The following is a 19,407-nucleotide window of genomic DNA, read 5'->3' as shown; positions in this document are numbered from 1 at the left end:
CAGGTACCAAGTGCATGCAGGAAAAGATCTTTGCACTGGAAGATGGAGACCTCAAAGTAGCTTGACCCACTGTACTGGTTCAGATACTAAACCCGCCTGCAGTTAAATCCAGAAACGAGGGAAGGAGATAATTAAATGTGTGGACTTGGGACACACAGTTTTGTTGCAGAGCATTCTTGTTCCACCGGTCTCCACATCAAGTGGGTATGAATTAAACAAAAAAAAACTAACATTTGTTGCCGTGGCCTCTAGCCATCCGTTTAAGGATGCTAGTTACACTTTGGCAGAACTGGAAGAAACCAGTTAAGAATAAACTGCACATGCCCCAGCTGATCTTTCACAAGTATCAGAGAGGGTTCCTTGAAAAAGCGCAGTATCTTCTTTGCTATAAAAACAGTGAGGACCAATATGTCTCCCTCTGTGCATTTGGTGCAGATCAAATGCAGAGAAATTGGCTAATGTAGTGCCTGAAATTCTCCCCGTGAGAATTTTCATATGTTGTAATTTTATGTTACCTGAGGTGGTCCTCTAGGAATCACAGGGGAATCGTCCTCCCCAAAGCTAAGCCTGTGTATTCGTTGAGCTATACATATTCCGAGGTCTTTCTCCAGCAGATCCAAAGGGAATGTCTGCAGACCATGAATAGTACTGATTCCGAGAAACTCGAGACGCCTGGCAGTTTTAGGACCAATACCTGGAACATCACATTGAAATAAAACTGATGAATTTAAAAAGAAAGTTCAACTGCAGAGAGCATCAGTACCTATGCAACGTGTTCAGGTTAGGGGTTGCATGTGTGTTCATCTTGGTATGATTAAAGGTAAGCCTATGCTGCTCTGCATGCAATTGCATGACAAATAATTTATTAACGGGGCAGCATGGTGGCGCAGTGGGTTAGCACTACGGCCTTACGGCGCCAAGGTCCCAGATTTGATCCCGGCTCTGGGTCACTGTCCGTGTGGAGTTTGCACGTTCTCCCAGTGTTTGCATGCGTTTCACCCCCACAACCCAAAGATGTGCAGGGTAGGTGGATTGGCCACGCTAAATTGCCCCTTAATTGGAAAAAAATTAATTGGGTACTCTAAATTTAAAAAAAAACTAATTTATTCACATGATTATTTTAGTCAGATGATTCCAGTTCTGGACTGGTCCTCACATTGGTGATGCACTACTTGGGAAGATCAGTGGCGGGATTCTTCGTCCCGCCGTACCTGTTGCCAGGGCCCCTGTCGGCGGCGGGATTCTCCGTCGCGCCAGCCAGCCAATGGGGTTTCCCATTGCTTGCAGCCCCATGCCACCGCAAAATCCCTGGCTGTGGGTGTGCTGCCGGCGCAACGGAGAATTCCAACAATGGAGAATCCAGCTCCAAATGTTTTCCCCAAGGGAGGGAAGGGGGTAAAACCCAGCAAGTCGTGCAAAACCACTCTGTCTCACTTTCATGGAACCACATAATCCCCACAATGCAGAAGGAGGACATTCAGCCATCTAGTCTGCACTGACCCTCTGAAAGAGCCCTCCCGACCTAGGCCCACTCCCCTGTGATCCCATGTCCCTACCTAACCTGCACATCTTTGGACACTAAGGTGCAATCTTATCATGGTCTATCCACCTAACCTGCACATGGTGGACTGTGGGAAGAAATTGGAGCACCCGGAGGAAAGCCATGCAGACACGAGGAGAAAGTGCAAACTCCACACAGACAGTGACCCAAGATCGGAATTGAACCCGGGACCCTGGAGCTGTGAAGCTGTTGTTCCTCCAAAATGAGCTACCATCATTTTAAAAGAAAATATATTTAGAGTGTCCAATTCATTTTTTCCAATTAAGGGGTAATTTAGCGTGGCAAATCCACCTACCCGGTACCGGCCTCCCCGAACAGGGGCCGGAATGTGGCAACTAGGGGCTTTTCACAGTAACTTCATTGAAGCCTACTTGTGACAATAAGCGATTATTATTATATCTTTGGGTTATGGGGGCGAAACCCACGCAAACTCGGGGAAATGGTGCAAACTTCACATGGACAGTGACCCAGAGCCGGGATCGAACCTGGGACCTTGGCGCGTGAGGCAGCAGTGCTATTTTTAAAAAAAAATTTAGAGTACCCAATTATTTTTTCCAATTACGGGGCAATTTAGCGTGGCCAATCCACCTATCCTGCACATCTTTTGGGTTGTGGGGGCGAAACCCACACAGACACGGGAAGAATGTGCAAACTCCACATGGACAGTGACCCAGGGCCGGGATTCGAACCCGGGTCCTCAGCGCCGTAGGCAACAATGCTAACCACTGCGCCACCATGCTGCCCTGAGCTACCACCATTTAATGTACACACAACTTGGGTTCAGCTATTTAACAGGGAAAGGTAGCATAGTGGTTACCGCACTTAATAATAATAATAATAATAATCTTTATTATCACAAGTAGGCTTACATTAACACTGCAATGAAGTTACTGTGAAAATCCCCTAGTCGCCACATTCCAGCGCCTGTTTGGGTACACAGAGAGAGAATTCAGAATGTCCAAATTACCTAACAGCGCATCTTTTGGGATGTGTGGGAGGAAATCGGGGCACCCGGAGGAAACCCACAAAGACATGGGGAGAACGTGTAGACGTTGCTAACCACTGTGCCGCCCACTGACCAGTAATACAGGGGCATCGAGTTCACATTCCACAATGGCAACTGGGAAACTTAAATGTAATTAATAAATAAATCTGGAATTTAATAAAGCCACCATCAAATGTGGTGACTGTAAAACTTTGGAACCTGACCTTTTCGGTCACTAATCTCCTTTAGGGAAGGAAATCTGCTCCAGTGGTATAGCTTATATCTGACTCGAAGCAATGTGATCCGAGATCACTCCTCCCAGGTGCACCCCCATTAACCCCGCCCTATCCCTGTAACCCCATAACCTAACCTGCGCATCCCTGGACTCTAAGGGCCAATTTAGCATGGGCAATCCACCTAACCTGCACATCTTTGGGAGGAAACCGGAGCACCCGGAGGGAACCCACGCAGACACGGGGAGAACATGCAGACTCCATACAGACAGTCACCCAAGGTTGGAATTGAACCCAGATCCCTGGTGCCGTGAGGCAGAAGTGCTAACCACTGTGCCACCATGCCACCTCTTAACTTCTCTCTGATGCCACTCAGTGATAGGCATTAAATGCTGACCTTGCCGGTGTTGCCCACATCCTGTGAGTGAATAAAAATATATAAATTCAATATTTATTCTCCCGAGCACAGACACTGAAAACTGTAGCGCCCTGAGCTGTACTGAGCACTGCCCTGAGCAGTACTGTGTGTTCATCCAACTCAGCACGCTGGTGGGAATCAAACAAGATCTTTTTGTGACATGTTAGAAATGGAGATCCCCTTAAAGATAAACCAGGACGAGCTCCAGAGTGAATTGAGAACAGATGATGCTCAATGAAGCTTGTCCTGAGGAGCTGGGTTGTCCCCCAATAGGGGAGTTACTTCTGGACAGGGAGAGGATTCAGAAGAGTAGAGTGAAAACCTGTCTTTCTGCTAAACCATCACATCGCAATGAAATGGTTGCAAATCATCAGAATGTATCCTGCTGCCTGATTTGGGAAATGGATATCCACCTGTTCAACGTGCTGTTCTGTATACATAAGAATATAAGAACTAGGAGCAGGAGTAGGCCATCTGGCCCCTCGAGCTTGCTCCGCCATTTAATGAGATCATGGCTGATCTTTTGTGGACTCAGCTCTACTTTCTCACCCGAACACCCTGTATTCCTTTATTCTTCAAAAAGCTATCTATCTTTATCTTGATACACCAGGCTTTTATTTTCAATTCTATTTTAAAGGCCATTCTTACTAGAGTATGCCAATTAGGAGGAATATCAATAGGTGCTGATGTAAGATAGAAAGACTTGACAGTCACAGTACACATTATGAAGCACCTTCAGGGTAACAATTTGAAATAAAATTAAAACAAGTGAATTTGTTAAAAGGTTCCCTGTAGATGTGAAGCATGCGGAGAGAATAAGTAAACAGTACTCTCAAGAACTCTTACCAGGCACTTGTACAGGATGCACGAGGCTCCCCATGCAGTCTTGAATACTTTCTGGAAGCAATGTTGTTTGTTGGTTGGGTTTGAATGTTCCAGACACCAGCTTGGCCAGCAATTTATTGGTTGCAATTCCTGCACTGCCGGTGAGGCCTACCCTGTTGTATATTGCTGTTCGCATTTCTGCTGCGAATTGGGATCCAAGAGCCAACCAAACGTGTTTTGCATCGGAGGTGTTTAATGCTGTACAAAAGTAACTTGATGAGCAGAGCACATTCCTTACTTAGCTACGTAACACTGCAGATATTTGTATCATACACATTCCGGGTGACAGAACACACTGAAAGTTTGCGAAATATTTGTGAAGCTGCTCATTGCCTATAAAATGAGGATATTCATTGTATTCATTTTGTGATGTGGGCACCCCTGCTCAGCCAACATTTACTGCCCTTGAGAATGCCCTTCCTGAACCTTGAGATGCCCTCTTAAACCAATGCAGTCCCTGTGGTGTGCGTACATCCACAGTGCTGTTAAGGAAGGAGTTTTGGTTGCCACAGAAGCGAGGACCGGAACTTTCTGGCTGTTCACGCCGGCGGGATCTTTCGCTTCTGCTGACGGCGCAACTCCGCTGCAAATTTCCCTGCGGCCCTGCGGCGATGGATACAGAAAACCCCGCTGACAATGGCGGGACCGGAAGTTGCGTGGAAAATCCTACCCCATATGGACATAAATTACATTGTCTGAGGTCACTTCAACCAACCTTACAGGTCACTTGAGTACTTTTCCTTTGACTTGAAATTGCAACCCATCAATTCCAGGATGACTGGAAATGGGGCTTTGACTTTGGGAAAGTTGTCCATGGGATAATGGATGTTGACAGATCTATGAAGTTAATGACATAAAAGTACAATCAACCGTTGGGAACAGCAAGAGAGAGGGGTTGACTCTCTGGGGAGAGTCTCAATAAAGCATGGCTCTCTTTAAACCCTGTTTCTTTTACATTCTTTGATAGCTCAAAAATAAATTTGGGAAGACAGCTCCAGCACTCAGGTTGTGACTTTCTCCACAGGGCCAACAAGAAAGCCAGGGCTTTAAGCTGCGACACGAAATGGGCGGATTAGCAAAAGATAACATTGGGACAGGGCCCAGCTGGATGGCTTGGGGTAGAGAGGTTGGAATCTGAATATAGGAGATGGACAAGTTAGGTCATCAATCCTTTCATCTTTTAGAAAGTATGTATTTAAACTTTTTAGTTGAAAATAAAAATGTTGTCATTTGAGATTGGGGAGGGTGCCTAACTTTGTCATTTGATGCAGAATGTTGCAGAGAGGCAAAAGGAAATCTTCAGCATGTGATACAACATCACCTTGACATGAGCGTTGGCCTGTCCCATTGAATATCTGACTGCATCAATAGGTTTCTTTCCCTGGCCTACCGACTTACTGGCTAAGGTTGCTGGTGGGTTTAGAAAATAGTTAATTGAAGCATTTGTAATTTTCACAGTTTAACATATTAACATTTCTTAACATTTCATAAACAACTGCGTGGGCCGACACATACAGAAAACAACATCCCCTACTGCCCCACCCTATTCCTTAATTACCCGTATACTAAATTCCCTCTCCTTATCTTGCATTGCCATGCCTCCTGTTTTCCTCCCCACCCTTTTTCCCCTCCCTCCCCTTACTGCTGACGTTCAATTTTCCTTGAAGAAATCGATGAACGGATGCCATCTCCGGGCGAACCCCTGAGTTGATCCTCTCAAGGCGAACTTCATTTTTTCCAGACTGAGAAACCCTACCATATCGCTGACCCACACTCCTGCCTTCGGGGGCTCCAAGTACCTCCATCCCAGCAAAATCTGCCTCCGGGCCACCAGGGAGGGGAAGGCCAGGACATCGGTCTCCCTACCCTGCTTGGCTCCCAGATCCTCCAATACACCAAATATTGCCAGTTCTGGACTCGGAGTTACCCTCCCTTCCAGGACTTCTGACATAAGGTCCGCAAACCCCTGCCAGAATCCCCTCAACTTTGGACAGGCCCAAAACATATATACATGGTTAGCCGGGCTACCCCCGCGCCGCCCACATCTGTCCTCCACCTCCTCAAAGAACCTGCTAATCCGGGCTGCCATTATGTAGGCCCTGTGGACAACCTTGAACTGGATCAAGCGAAGTCTGGCAGACGACGAGGATGAATTGACTCTCTTCAAGGCTTTTCCCCACAGTTCAATTTCCAGCTCTCCTCCCAGCTCCTCTTCCCACTTTCTCTTCACTTCTCTGATAGGGGCCCTTTCCCACTCCATCAACTCCTTGTACATCTCCGAACCCTTCCTCTCTCCAACCCCATCACCTTGACATCACCTTGTCCTGACGTCCCCTCAGGGGGAGGAGAGGGAAGCTTGGAACCTGCCTCCGTACAAAGTCCCGTACCTGTAGGTACTGAAACCCGTTCCCACCCGGCAACTCAAACTCCTCCTCTAATCCCTCCAGGCTCGGGAAACCCTCCTGAATGAAGAGATCCCCAAATCTCTCGATCCCTGCCTGCTGCCATCTCTTAAAGCCCCCATTGCTGATGGGTTTAAATGCAGTATAATGTTCCTCACTTTAATAATATTTACACCCACCCATCATTTGACACAGTGCAGCAGGGGTTACACTGCAGAAACATCTCCTTGGCTGTGAAGCACTTTAGGGCAACTTGAGGTTGTGAAGGGTGCTATGTAAGAGTAAATCTTGCTTTCTTATGTCATTTACTCCTATTTGACGGCTCTCAGCCATCAGCTGCAGTTTTTATCTCCTGCAGTGGTGCCAGCCCCCAGCCCAGTTTGCAGCATTTGAATTTGTTAAACATTATGAAAATACGGTTAGCACTTGGGATTCTGGCAGGTTCTAAAGCAGTGCAAACTAGAACAGCACGGCGCTACATCTGAAGGCAAAAACACATATTTAATGTACTAATGCACTGGTCACAAAAAGACAGTTAACGTAAGTTTTACACAGAGAGGAGCATCATATGATCTAATACATATTTTATTCCCCAGCTAAAGTGCAGTGCCTTCCTGTTCAGGATACAAAGTCTAATTTAATATTAGGTAAACAGTGGATACATTCATTCAAATGCAATGCAGATAAGAACCCTGCCTTTATTTGTTCGATTAAATGAGGCACTACAAGCATTGTGACTCCAAAGGTCTTTGTGGGTCTTTTTCTATACTTTTGAAATAGCTGCTGTCATGATATGCAGACACGCACATAATGAGATACAGACAGGCAGCTAATGAACACAGAGAACAGGACATAACCAATTAACAGGCAGAACACTTGGGGGTGGTTTCCTACTATAAAAGGCAAGAGACACTCACACGCCGCCTCTTTCCACTGGGGACATCTACAGAGTGAGTCAGGGTGCATGTATCACATAACACCTCCAGGGCATTCAAGGGGTTCGTGTGTATGTGGACGACGTCATCATATGGTGCCCGAAGCACACATCTCTCGTCTCCAGCAGGTATTCTGCTGTGTCCATGCCAATGGCCTCAAGCTGAACAGGGCCAAGTGTTACTTTGGCATGTCGACACTTAAGTTCTTAGGTGACCAGATATCTCAGCAGGGTGTGCGCCCAGATACAGATAAGGTCAAGGCCATCGAAGCCATGAAGACCCCTGAAGACAAGAAGGCGGTGCTGCGCTTCCTGGGCATGGTAAAGATTTGGGCAAGTTTATCCCAAACCTGGCCTCACACACCACGGCCCTCAGATACCTGGTGAAAAAGTCCACTGCCTTCGAGTGGCAGGCAGCTCATCAAGCAGAGTGTTTGGAGCTGAAAGCCAAACTCACCGCTGACCCTGACAGGGAAACAAAAATCTTGACAGATGCAAGCCAGGACGGGATCGGCACGGTGTTGCTCCAGCGCGATGACACCTCATCCTAGGCACCGGTTGCCTACGCATCACGGGCGATGACACCCACCGAGCAGCGGTACGCCCAAATTGAAAAGGAATGCCTGGGCCTTCAACTGGAATTACCAAGTTCCATGATTATGTCTACGGCCTGCCGACGTTCACCGTCGAGACGGACCAGAGGCCTCTGGTCCACATTATCCATAAGGACCTGAACGACATGACGCCCCGGCTGCAGCACATCCTCCTCAGACTCAGAAGATACGACTTTGAACTAGCGTACACGCCTGGCAAGGAGCTCATTATTGCGGATGCCTTGTCACGCTCCATAACCTTGCCCAGTGAACTGCTGGCATTCATCCAACAGATTGAATCACAGGGCCAGCAACCTTCCGGCGTCGGGTGAAAAGGTGATCCACATTCGCGATGAGACAGCCAAAGACCCTCTTCTGCAGCGTGTCATGCGCCACCTCGCCAATGGCTGGCAAAAAGGGCAGTGCCCTATATTCTTCAATGTGAAGGACGACCTGACGGTGGCTGATGGTATCCTCCTCAGGCTGGATCGCATTGTCATTCCACTCAGTCTCCAGAGCTTGGTGCTCCGGTAAATCCATGAGGTGCCGAGAAGTACGGGCACAGAGCCAGGCAAGCTGTCTACTGGCCTGGGATTAGTCAGGACATCTCAAATATGGTCTCCAACTGTCCGACCTGTCAACGCCTCCAGCCAGCACAGAGCAAGGAGACATTTCAGCAGCATGAAATTGTGGCTTCCCCTGGTCTAAGGTGGATATCAACCTCTTTCACGCCAATGATCGTGCTTATGGGTTAATCATTTTTTAAAACGCAAAGGTCCTGTCTCTAATTACTGCTGAAAGGTACAGACCTGTGGTGCCATGTGAGGAGGAGATTATGATGTGGCAGTGGTGCTCCCCCCACCCCACGCATCTCTCCCAGCTCTGCACCCCAGCCACCCCTCCCCCACCTGCTCCATGTGGTACAATCTGCAAACACTCACATATGAAAAGTGGACCTTTGAACGACTGACCAGACCAGAGGGTGGCCAATATCTGCGGATTTGTAGCCCTGTCTGAGTCTGTGCCTTCCGGAACAAAGGTATAAGAAGGAATAATAAACTAAAAACAGTGCGGGATAAAGTGAGAGGCACACACACACAAGCACTGTTAATGTGCTGTCTGGCTCACATTTTCCACAGCATTTCAGTGCGGCAGCTGTAGAAAATGGTGTGTAAAAACTTTTATTTGCATTTCACACAAACTAAAATTGCTAGTCCCTAGATTTTAAAGCCAAATGATTATGGTGCTGCAGTGCCTGCAACAACAACTTATATTTATATAACACCTTTAACATACTAAAATGTCCCAGGTTGCACCTCAAGAACGTTACCAGGCAAGACTGACACAGTTACACAGGAGATATCAGCTCAGAGGTTAAAAAGGCTTGGTCAAAAGAGACAGATTTTAAGGAACATCTTAAAGAAGGAGAAAGAGAGATCTAGAAAGGCAGTGATCTACCGAGAGGAAATCCCAGTGCTCAGGCCGCAGGCAGTTAAAAACACAGCCAGCAATCGCGGAGGAACAGAATATGTGCCTACCTTGGTTACCATATACATGTCCAGATACAAAAAGGTTTGCTGGAACACCAACACTTCCTATCTGTTGCAATCTCTTCTCCACCAGTTTAGTTACGTCGACAAAATTCTCATCAAGCCCAAGTCTTTGCACTAACGGACTGAACTCCTCCAGCAATTCTACAAAAAAAGCCAGAACAGAGATAATTACTGCCTAATTATTATGAGATACTCAATGCCCATAATGTACCATGACATTTATCTGCATTCGCAGTGCCTTCCAGGCCTTGTGACATTAGCTATGAGAAAGCTGCAACATCCCTTAGCAGGCAGGTAGAAAGCCAGTGAGTTAGGGGGGTAATTGGGTTAACTCCTGGGTATGACCATCCAGAGATCGGAAGTTTTAATCTTCTTCTTATGTTCTCTTGAATGAATGTTGCAATTACGTCTGCAGTCACAAAGTTGGGTAGCCATTATTAGTTTACAACTCGTAACTGCACCTCTCCGCGGTTACATTTACCTGGAGATTTATTAACTTGTAATCCTTTACCATTAGCTCTCCACTCGATCCATGACCATAAGCTTATTCATTTCTTCAATTTGATACCGACGCAAACATCTGGGATCTCAAAACAGTGAAATTCTTTAACTTCTTCAGTATTTCCTTCCTCTTAACAATATAGTGCCAAACATGGTGCCATTAATCACTAATTCCATGATTTATCTAGTATTCTGGTATTGATTTTCATCCTTGGTAGCATTCTGCACTTGACCTTTCACCTAGTTGTCTCCGTAATGAAAAGAATTACCCCATTAATTCCACTTACCAGAGCCTTGACTTAGATTCTTACAGATCCATTTACACACCTTAATGTTCCATTTGTATTAGCAATTGCCACTCTACCTAGGGCAGGTGATTTGTTATGTCATTTCCAGCACTTACCTCATGCTGCACGACTTTCTGAAGAAACCACCCTGCAGCTGGAGAAAATGACAGTGTCGACTGTGGCCCCTCTTCTCATTGATCTCTGTTGCCTGACCACCGATGATTCATGCTATATGTGCATCATTCCAACCCACTCGGTTCACTCCTACTATCCACAAATCTAGCCACTGAATTGCAGGGATAATGGAATCTGGAGTCTGAACATATTGTAGGTCTCGGATCATCATTAGGGTGGCTTATACTTTTAAATCTGGGCATTCACCAGAGGTAAGCTGAATAAAATTAGCAATAAGTTTTATAGTAATGTTCCAGCCAGAGGCAGATTTACAATTAAACACCCCGTGCCGAGGCCCAGGGACTTGACCAATAGGGGGGTGGGGTACACCAGCCGGTGTCTGTAGGCAGCAATCAGAGCCTGATAACTCTACATTTGCTGACAGGCTTATTTGTATTTGTTGAGCCTCTCAGCAGGCAATGCAGAGTGACATCAGATTCTGATTGGTCAATGTAGTGATCTCTGTATGTGCATGTACACAAGGGGTTAATGAGTAATCAGTTGCACCACATAATCACTGGAGGCTGGACCAACGGGGGTATAAAAGGCAGCCACATTGGGTCTTGAGCAGTCTCTCTCTTGGGTGCACTGTGATCAGGGTAATATTAGAATAGTTCAGATAGTTAGTGGAGTTACGTATAGTCACTGTTGTTAGATCTTGCTAGTATCAAAGTTAAAGTAAAAAACTCATGCATTTGTTAGAGTTACTCAATAAACCTTTGTTGTTACTGGACGAGTTTGAGTCTTCTTCATTGAGATTCAGAAGACCTCCCCATCACCCAAGGATTGAGTAGCACGAGTTACCTACCACACAGGTAACAAGACATGGTACCAGGCGTGTTGACTTTGAAAGAACTAGTTAGATAAGGTTAGACAATAAGAGAAGAAAAATTTGGTTAGATATTCGACGATGGAAGTCTTCACAGCACTTGGACCTCTCGGGCAAGAAAAAAAACGGTAAGATGGATTCACTTGCACCGCCACAGCAACTCAGAACCTCTGGTAGTCTCCAGTATAATTGGAAAATATTCCTTCAACAATTTAATCTATTTATGGAAATTAAGGACATGACCGCTGCACTAGATTCTAAAAAAATTGCCTACCTCTTATCTCTTATCTGCAGGGAAACAGGCCATTGATATATATAATTCATTTACTTACCCGGAAGGGGAGGACAAGGGCAAACTGGACATAATTATAAAAAAATTCGACAACCGCTGCAAATCTGAGACATTTGTTAATGAGACATTTGAACGCTTTAAATTCACCAGGCGGCTACAAAAACAAGGAGAATAGTTCAGCAGTTTTCTCACTGACTTAAATCTGATGGCCCAATTCAACAATTATGAAAACCTCCGTGACTCCCTCATCAGAGACCAAATTGTCAATGGTATCTCTGATGAGGGACTCAGAAAGTCTCTCCTGAAACACAGAACCGTAACACTTGAAATGGCCATTCAAAAATGCTCAGCTTGTGAAATTACTGAAGCACAGTATGAACAATTTACTCACCGGGAACAAGGCCTCCACCACGAGGTTGGATCCATCAAAATGGTGGCCCAGGCATCTAGAAAGTGATCCTCCACCGGCAATACCGCGCGTGCGAACCTGGAAGTGTCCCGCACGTATGTGCAGTTCGCCCGAACCAGATGACAAAACTACTGCGCATGCGCAAGCGTGATGGGACAGCTTGATGATGTGTCTTCACTGCGGACACGCCCATTTAAAAGGGCAATGTCCGGCTTTCGGCAAACAGTGCCTGAGATGTGGAAGATACAACCACTATGCCTCTAAATGTGGAGCTGTCCTACACATGACTTCCACAGGACAAAATCTGAGGCCCTGCGACGTTAAGAACGTTGCATCAATAGAACACAAACCAATCTACGGTGATTACTTATCAGAAAATGATGACCTAGCCTGTGACTACTCTTACGGCGTGGACACGGAATCAACTGAGGAACCTTACATTACAGTCACCACACCTCATCCGAAATGCCCGAAAGTAAACAACAAGAGTTTTAAAGTTACAAAACACAAAATTTTTTCCTCCAACAAAAGAATGAAGCCCGAGCCTCCACACACAGTTAAACATCACTGCCGCACCACCCTGGAACAAGCAGTATGAAACACCCAAAGAGGAGAGCACAATGACAAATCCAGAGCAAAAGATTTTTCATTGACGATGCCTATTCAGGAGATGAGTTCCTCATTGGACAAATAGAGCACCATGACACATCCTCAGAAAGAAGAGATGATTAGCTCGCTGATGAATGCTACTCAGCCATGGATGAGTTCGCCGGATCTGATGACCATTGCAGCGGCAACATGGATGCCCAGTTCAACATGAGTCTCATGGTAGAGGAATCCAGTACCATGATGACATGGCAGATCGTCGATACAGTGGATGACAGCCACATGTCAAATATCCGAGAAGAAGGAAACGCCACACAACAAGCATAGATCTGCTCCACAGAGGGAGTGATATCAGCCTCCACAGCGAGTTTGTTGACAGACTCCAGAATGAAGATCTATCCGCCTTATATGAGCAACCGGCAGCAGACTATGAAAGTCTACCCAGCTCATGTAACCAGCAAGAAGACATTGAATGTCTACCCAGTGTATGTTAAAACAGATCACACGCGACATACAGAGTGTGCAGGATCACAGCGTGACTGACAGAACACAGCTCGTCTGTACAGAAGCACAGAGTAGGACTACTCTTGGGTCCAGTGAGACCACGTCATTTGAAATCTTGAAGATTTTGACTCCAGAAGAGGAGCACCAAGAAACCAAAGGTGATTCAAATGAACCGGAAATAACTCCTGAAGGGGAGCATAAAGAGATTGCAGATGATTCCAATGTACCGGAAATGTCTCCAGAAGAGGAGCACCAAGCAAGCAAAGAAGGGCAAGAAAATCCACCACAAATGACTGATGTCACCAACATCAACATCAGATCATTCTCACAATTCTCAAGAAAAAACACTCAACGAAACATTGGCTACCAAAAAGGGCACTGACACAAACACCTTTGAGTATGACTCGAATAATACACATGGCACAGTCAGTGAGCAAAACTGTAACAACAACAACAAGACCAACAACAGTATCAACAAAGACAGAAGCCACAAAAACAACAACAATTAAACAACAACATCATATCACAACTTCACACAAAGGACAATGTACCAGCACAGTTCAAAACGGTGGTAAGATTACAAACATTACATTCCATGACAACGAATCTCTCGATTTCATATTTGCATCACAGCAAGCAACCAACCCAGCTTTCAAGAACGAGGACGTACGGAATCAGTACCGCAAGCACAAAAAAAAAAGTCTAGGGCTGACAACAAGCTGCTTCGACCATTCGAACACCTCATGTTGACTTGCTGGTCACTTACACACATGAACACTGACGATGTTCACAACAAAATGGCGGCATCAACATTGCCACCTTGATGACAGAAGAAGAAAGCAACCCAACTGATCAAATTCATAAAGTTTGGACTCACAAATTTTCTTGTTAAGATTGGACTCTTTAAACATTGATTGGTTTTGTACAGTCATCATTACCATCATAGATTGTACAAAGCTTTATTTATCTTATCTGTCTCCAGTTAACTGCATTCATTATGTTTGTTCAATTTTCTTTACAACATACAGAAAATATGTAACACAAGAAAGAGGGGGGATGTAGTGATCTCTGTATGTGCATGTACACAAGGGGTTAATGAGTAATCAGTAGCACCATATGATCACTGGATGCCAGACCCATGGGGGTATAAAAGGCAGTCACATTGGGTCTTGGGCCGTCTCTCTCTCTTGGGTGCACTGTGATCAGGGTAATATCAGAATAGTTCAGATAGTTAGTGGAGTTATGTATAGTCACTGTTGTTAGATCTTGTTAACCTTATCATTAGTACCAAAGTTAAAGTAAAGAACTCATGCACTTGTTGCTATAGTTACTCAATAAACCTTTGTTGTTACTGGACGAGTTTGAGTCTTCTTCATCAAGATTCAGAAGACCTCATCATTAACCAAGGATTGAGTAGCATGAGTTACCTACCACACAGGTAACAAGACAGTCAGGTCTCCTCAGAGCGAACCAGTTGGGCAGCAGACATTGAGCAGCAAGGTGAGAAGGTAAGGGGTTATTCAACCAGGTCTGAGGAGGGCACGCCAGCCAGCAATAGCGAGGAGCAAGGCGAAAGCCATGAGCCAAGGTGAGCCAGTCAGACAGCAGCCATCGAGCAGGGAGGGGAGCAGACGAGGAGCAACTTGACCTTGCCAGGGCTGAGGAGGGCAGACCAGCCAGCAACAGTAAGGCGAGGCGTAAGGCATCAGGGCCGGATGAAAGCCACGAGGTGGTGAGCCAGCCGGTCGGGGCCAGAGGCCGGTGAGCAGCGAATGGAGAAGGTGTGGGATGAATCGACCCCCCGGGGTGAGAGTAGACCAGCTAAGAACAGCGAGGAAAGACACAAGGCATGAAGAGAGGAAAAGTGAGGCAGGAGGCTGCCTTGAAGACCCCAGGTGAGCGAGGTTAGTGAGAATATGAGGGGTGAGACTGTGAGGGAGCGAAAGAGTGTGAGGATGTGGGGAGACTGGGGGAGGAGAGTGTGTGAATGGGGGTTAGCCAAGGTTGCAGACTTGCAGGAAGGGTGAGTGTGTGAGGGTCGGGTTGCATTTTGGAAGAAGGGAGAGTTTGTGAGGGGAAAATGGGTAGGAGAAGAGCAGAGTGAGTGTTTGAATTTAGAGCCACAGCTTCACAGTTAAAAGATTCATCCAATTTTTACAGAGTTTGATTTAACGTGGGATTGACTGTGCAAAAGCTTGCTCTTAAAATCTGGCTGTTAGAAATGCAGAAAATTGAAGGTGAGGCAAGAGGACAAAGCTGGGCAAGAAGACAGTTTGTCATCTTACTTTTCTGAATGGAATGCTGTGACTAGCGACGTTCCACAGGGATCAGTTCCATAACCTTTGTTGTTCACAGTGTATATAAATGATTTGTAAGAAAATGTGGTTGGTCTGAGTAGTAAGTTCGCAGACGACACAAAAATTGGTGGAGTTGCGGATATTGAAGAGAATTGTCAGAGGATACAGCAGGATATAAACTGGTTGGAGTCTTGGGCGGAGAAATGGCAGATGGAGTTTTATCCGGACAAGTGTGAGGTAATACACTTTGGAAGGTCCAATGCATGGAGGAATTACACAATAAATGGTAGAACTCTTGCGAGTACTGACAGGCAGAGAGATCTGGGCGTGCATGTCCACCAATCACTGAAAGTGGCAACGCATGTGGATAAGGTGGTCAAGAAGGAAGACGGCATGCTGGCCTTCATTAATCGGGCATTGAATGTAAAAATTGGCAAGTCATGTTGCAGCTGTACAGGAACCTTAGTTAAGCCTCATTTGGAATATTGTGTACAATTCTGGTCGCCACACTACCAGAAGGATGTGGATGCTTTGGCGAGGGTACAGAAGTGGTTTACTAGGATGTTGGCTGGTATGGAGGGCATTAACTATGAGGAGGGTCTGGATAAACTCGGTCTGTTCTCACTGGAACAATGGAGGTTGAGAGGTGACCTGATAGAGGTCTATAAAATTGTGAGTGGCATGGACAGAGTGGATAGTCAGATGCTCTTCCCTGGGGTAGGAGAGTCAAGTACGAGGGGACAAAGGTTTAAAGTGCATGGGGGAAAGTTTAAAACAGATGTGCAAGGCTTTTTCTTTTTACACAGAAGGTGGTAAATATCTGTAACGCACTGCCTGGGGAGGTGGTGGGAGCAGGTACGATAAAGGCATTTAATGGGCATCTAGACAAATATATGAATAGGGTGGGAATGGAAGGATACGGACTCTGTAAGTGAAGACGATTTTACTTTAGGCAGGTACCATGGTCGGCGCAGGCATGTTCCTGTGCTGTATTGTTCTTTAAAAATTTCAAAGTATTGGGCAGTGCACAAACTGCATATTCATTCTCATCCACCAAAGTATGGTTGAATTACTGATGACCAATTTCCAGAAAAACCACATCGCCTGACAAAGTTGAACAAGAAGTGGAATCTGAAATGGCAATGGATCTGCAAGATATTTCTGCTGTTGAAGTGAGGGAAGAAACCTACCCTGACGACATTGCCTTATGGCCAAAATCTGTTTCCTGGTTACGATGGAATATTTTGTACTAAGTAAACCAGAAAACATAGGCAATATGGAAAATTTGAGATAAGACTTTGAGGTTGGAGGATGAAGGACAGTTAAAAGTCTTCATAAGTCCCATTTTCTGAGGGTGAAGAGAAATGTGATAATGGAAATTAGAAATTAGTTGCAATTTTGGAAACCTCGAAGGCAGTCTACTGTTATGTTTGCAAATTCAGCAGTTTCCTTGGTGGTCTAGTGGTTAGGATTTGGCGCTCTCACAGCCATGGCCCGAGTTTGATCCCCAGTCAAGTAATGATGATGTTTGCAAATTATTCCCTGACCCTAGTAGAGGGAAACACGATTCGACAGCGGGTACTTCGAACTGGAGAAATGTTGAAAGAGATATTGCTGGGTGGCATTGTGCAGTGGTTAGCATTGCTGCCTCACGGCGCCAAGGTCCCAGGGTCGATCCCTACTCTGGGTCACTGTCCGTGTGGAGTTTGCACATTCTCCCCGTGTTTACGTGGGTTTCACTCCCACAACCCAAAGATGTGCAGGGTAGATGGACTGGACACGCTAAATTGCCCCATAATTGGAAATTATTAATTGGGTACTCTACATTCATTAAAAAAAGCAAAAAAAAAGCACTGCTGCCTCACGGTGCCAAGGACCCAGGTTCGATCCTGGCCTCGGGTCACTGTCCGTGCGCACATTCTCCCCGTGTCTCCGTGGGTCTCACCCCCAGTACCCAAAGATGTGCAGGTTGGGTGGATTGGCCACGCTAAATTGCCTCTTAATTGGAAAAAAAGAATTGGGTACTGTAATTTAATTTTAAAAAAAGAGATATTGCTGATCATGGAACATCCAAAGCTCATATTAAAGCTATGTGTGCATCCATTCAAAGAAGTAATTATCTTGAAGAATTGATTCTGCGTTATCAGCTCAGTTTGAAAAGGAGTGTTCTTATTGGAGGAAAGTGCTGAGATGTTTTGTTGCTGGTCAAACTGCTGTCTTCTTTGGGACCACCTCTAAGAGGACATGATGAGTCATCATTGTCAAGTCGAAGAGGTAATTTTTTAGCCTGCCTTGAATATCTCAGTGAATTTGATGAGCTTCTCAAAGAACATTTGAAAAGTTATCAATATTGTGGCTCAGGGACGACCAATGTTTTAACGCACAGAATCAACACGAGTTCATCACTATAATGACAGAGCGGCTCAGAATCCAATTCACTAATAAAAGTAAAAGATGCCAAATACTATTCCATGATAGTTGAAAAATGAAAAATGAAAATCGCTTATTGTCACGAGTAGGCTTCAAATGAAGTTACTGTGAAAAGTCGCTAGTCGCCGCATTCCGCCGCCTGTTCGGGGAGGCTGTTACGGGAATCGAACCGTGCTGCTGGCCTGCTTTCAAAGCCAGCGATTTAGCCCAGTGTGCTAAACAGCCCCTTAGTTGATTCAACACCAGATGTTAGACCAATTAACATTCATTTTGAGATATGTGACCAACGATGGTGAAGTTGTGGAACAACTTATTTGTTTTGTCCAGCTACAGTCCCACACTTCTGAGTGTCTGGAGACAACTGTTTTGGAAATCATTGCAAATTTAGGTTTAGACATTAAAAATTATTGAAGGTTCGATATGTTGCAAATATGGTAGGAAAATACTCAGGTCTACAAGCAAAGCTAAAAAATGCAAGTCCCTGTGCATTATTCATCCCATGTTCCAGCCACTCTTTGAATTTATTCTGCAACGCTGATTCCTGAGGAGGCTGTACACTTTTTTGATTTTGTTCACAATCTTTATTTTTTCCCCGGCTTCAGTGGAAACAGGCTTGTCGCATGGAAATGGAAAACATTTGATGGTTATAAGAATTTGGGACAGCAGGTGGTCCTCTCTTGGAAGCGCTGTTTTGGCTTTTAAAATTAACTTTGCAGATATAAAGGAAACCTTATCAGACAGAGCTGCATCAAATTCAGAAAAAACACTGCACGATAGCATAGTGGATAGCAGAATTGCTTCACAGCTCCAGGGTCCCAGGTTCGATTCCGGCTTGGGTCACTGTCTGTGCAGAGTCTGCACATCCTCCCCGGTGTGTGTGTGGGTTTCCTCCGGGTGCTCCGGTTTCCTCCCACAGTCCAAAGATGTGCAGGTTAGGTGGATTGGCCATGATAAATTGCCCTTAGTGTCCAAAATTGCCCTTAGCGTTGGGTGTAGTTACTGGGTTATAGGGATAGGGTGGAGGTGTTGACCTTGGGTAGGGTGCTTTTTCCAAGAGCCAGTGCAGACTGGATGGGCCGAATGGCCTCCTTCTGCACTGTAAATTCTATGATCTATGAAACCATTTACTTCAAAGAATTAATTCAGTCAGCAATTCCGTTGCTGCACAATGTTGATATAACTTTATTGAAGGCTGCACAATTGTTAGCCTCAGTTAAAAGTTCTGTCATGGAAGTTCACGATGACCATGGGTGTGATTTAACGCCCATTTTGAGCACGCCGCCGGGTGTGCCGGTCAAATAGTGGGAGAGGTCAAAATCGGGATCCGTGCTGGGCGCGAATTGGTTCGCGATCTAACTGGTCCACTCCCGGTGACGGGCTCTGGCTCCCACCCAAACGTGGTGAGACACTAATTGACACCAATTAAGACGTATCTCCATCTCATTCGTGAGATTTACGTCCAATCTAACAGCCTCCTGGAACTGACCAGCTCTCAAGTGAGAATGCGGGCTTGG

The 19,407-nt window shown here is 45.6% G+C and overlaps 1 protein-coding gene across 2 annotated transcripts in view; it reads right to left on the bottom strand.

Annotated features, from left to right (window-relative positions):
- Positions 1-19,407, bottom strand: part of poli (polymerase (DNA directed) iota) — a 90,644-nt gene that overhangs the window by 11,124 nt on the left and 60,113 nt on the right. For both annotated transcript variants that reach the window (XM_038790523.1, XM_038790524.1), the window contains exons 4-6: positions 9,550-9,705; positions 4,044-4,280; positions 516-694 (exon numbers count right to left, since the gene is read on the bottom strand). In XM_038790523.1, the coding sequence (XP_038646451.1) occupies positions 516-694; positions 4,044-4,280; positions 9,550-9,705 (572 nt within the window). The remainder of the gene's footprint in view (positions 1-515; positions 695-4,043; positions 4,281-9,549; positions 9,706-19,407) is intronic.

Source organism: Scyliorhinus canicula, chromosome 3, assembly GCF_902713615.1.
Source record: "Scyliorhinus canicula chromosome 3, sScyCan1.1, whole genome shotgun sequence".
Classification (NCBI taxonomy): domain Eukaryota; kingdom Metazoa; phylum Chordata; class Chondrichthyes; order Carcharhiniformes; family Scyliorhinidae; genus Scyliorhinus; species Scyliorhinus canicula.
Note: the sequence above shows the minus strand (reverse complement) of the source record. Positions and strands in the feature narration are given on the sequence as shown.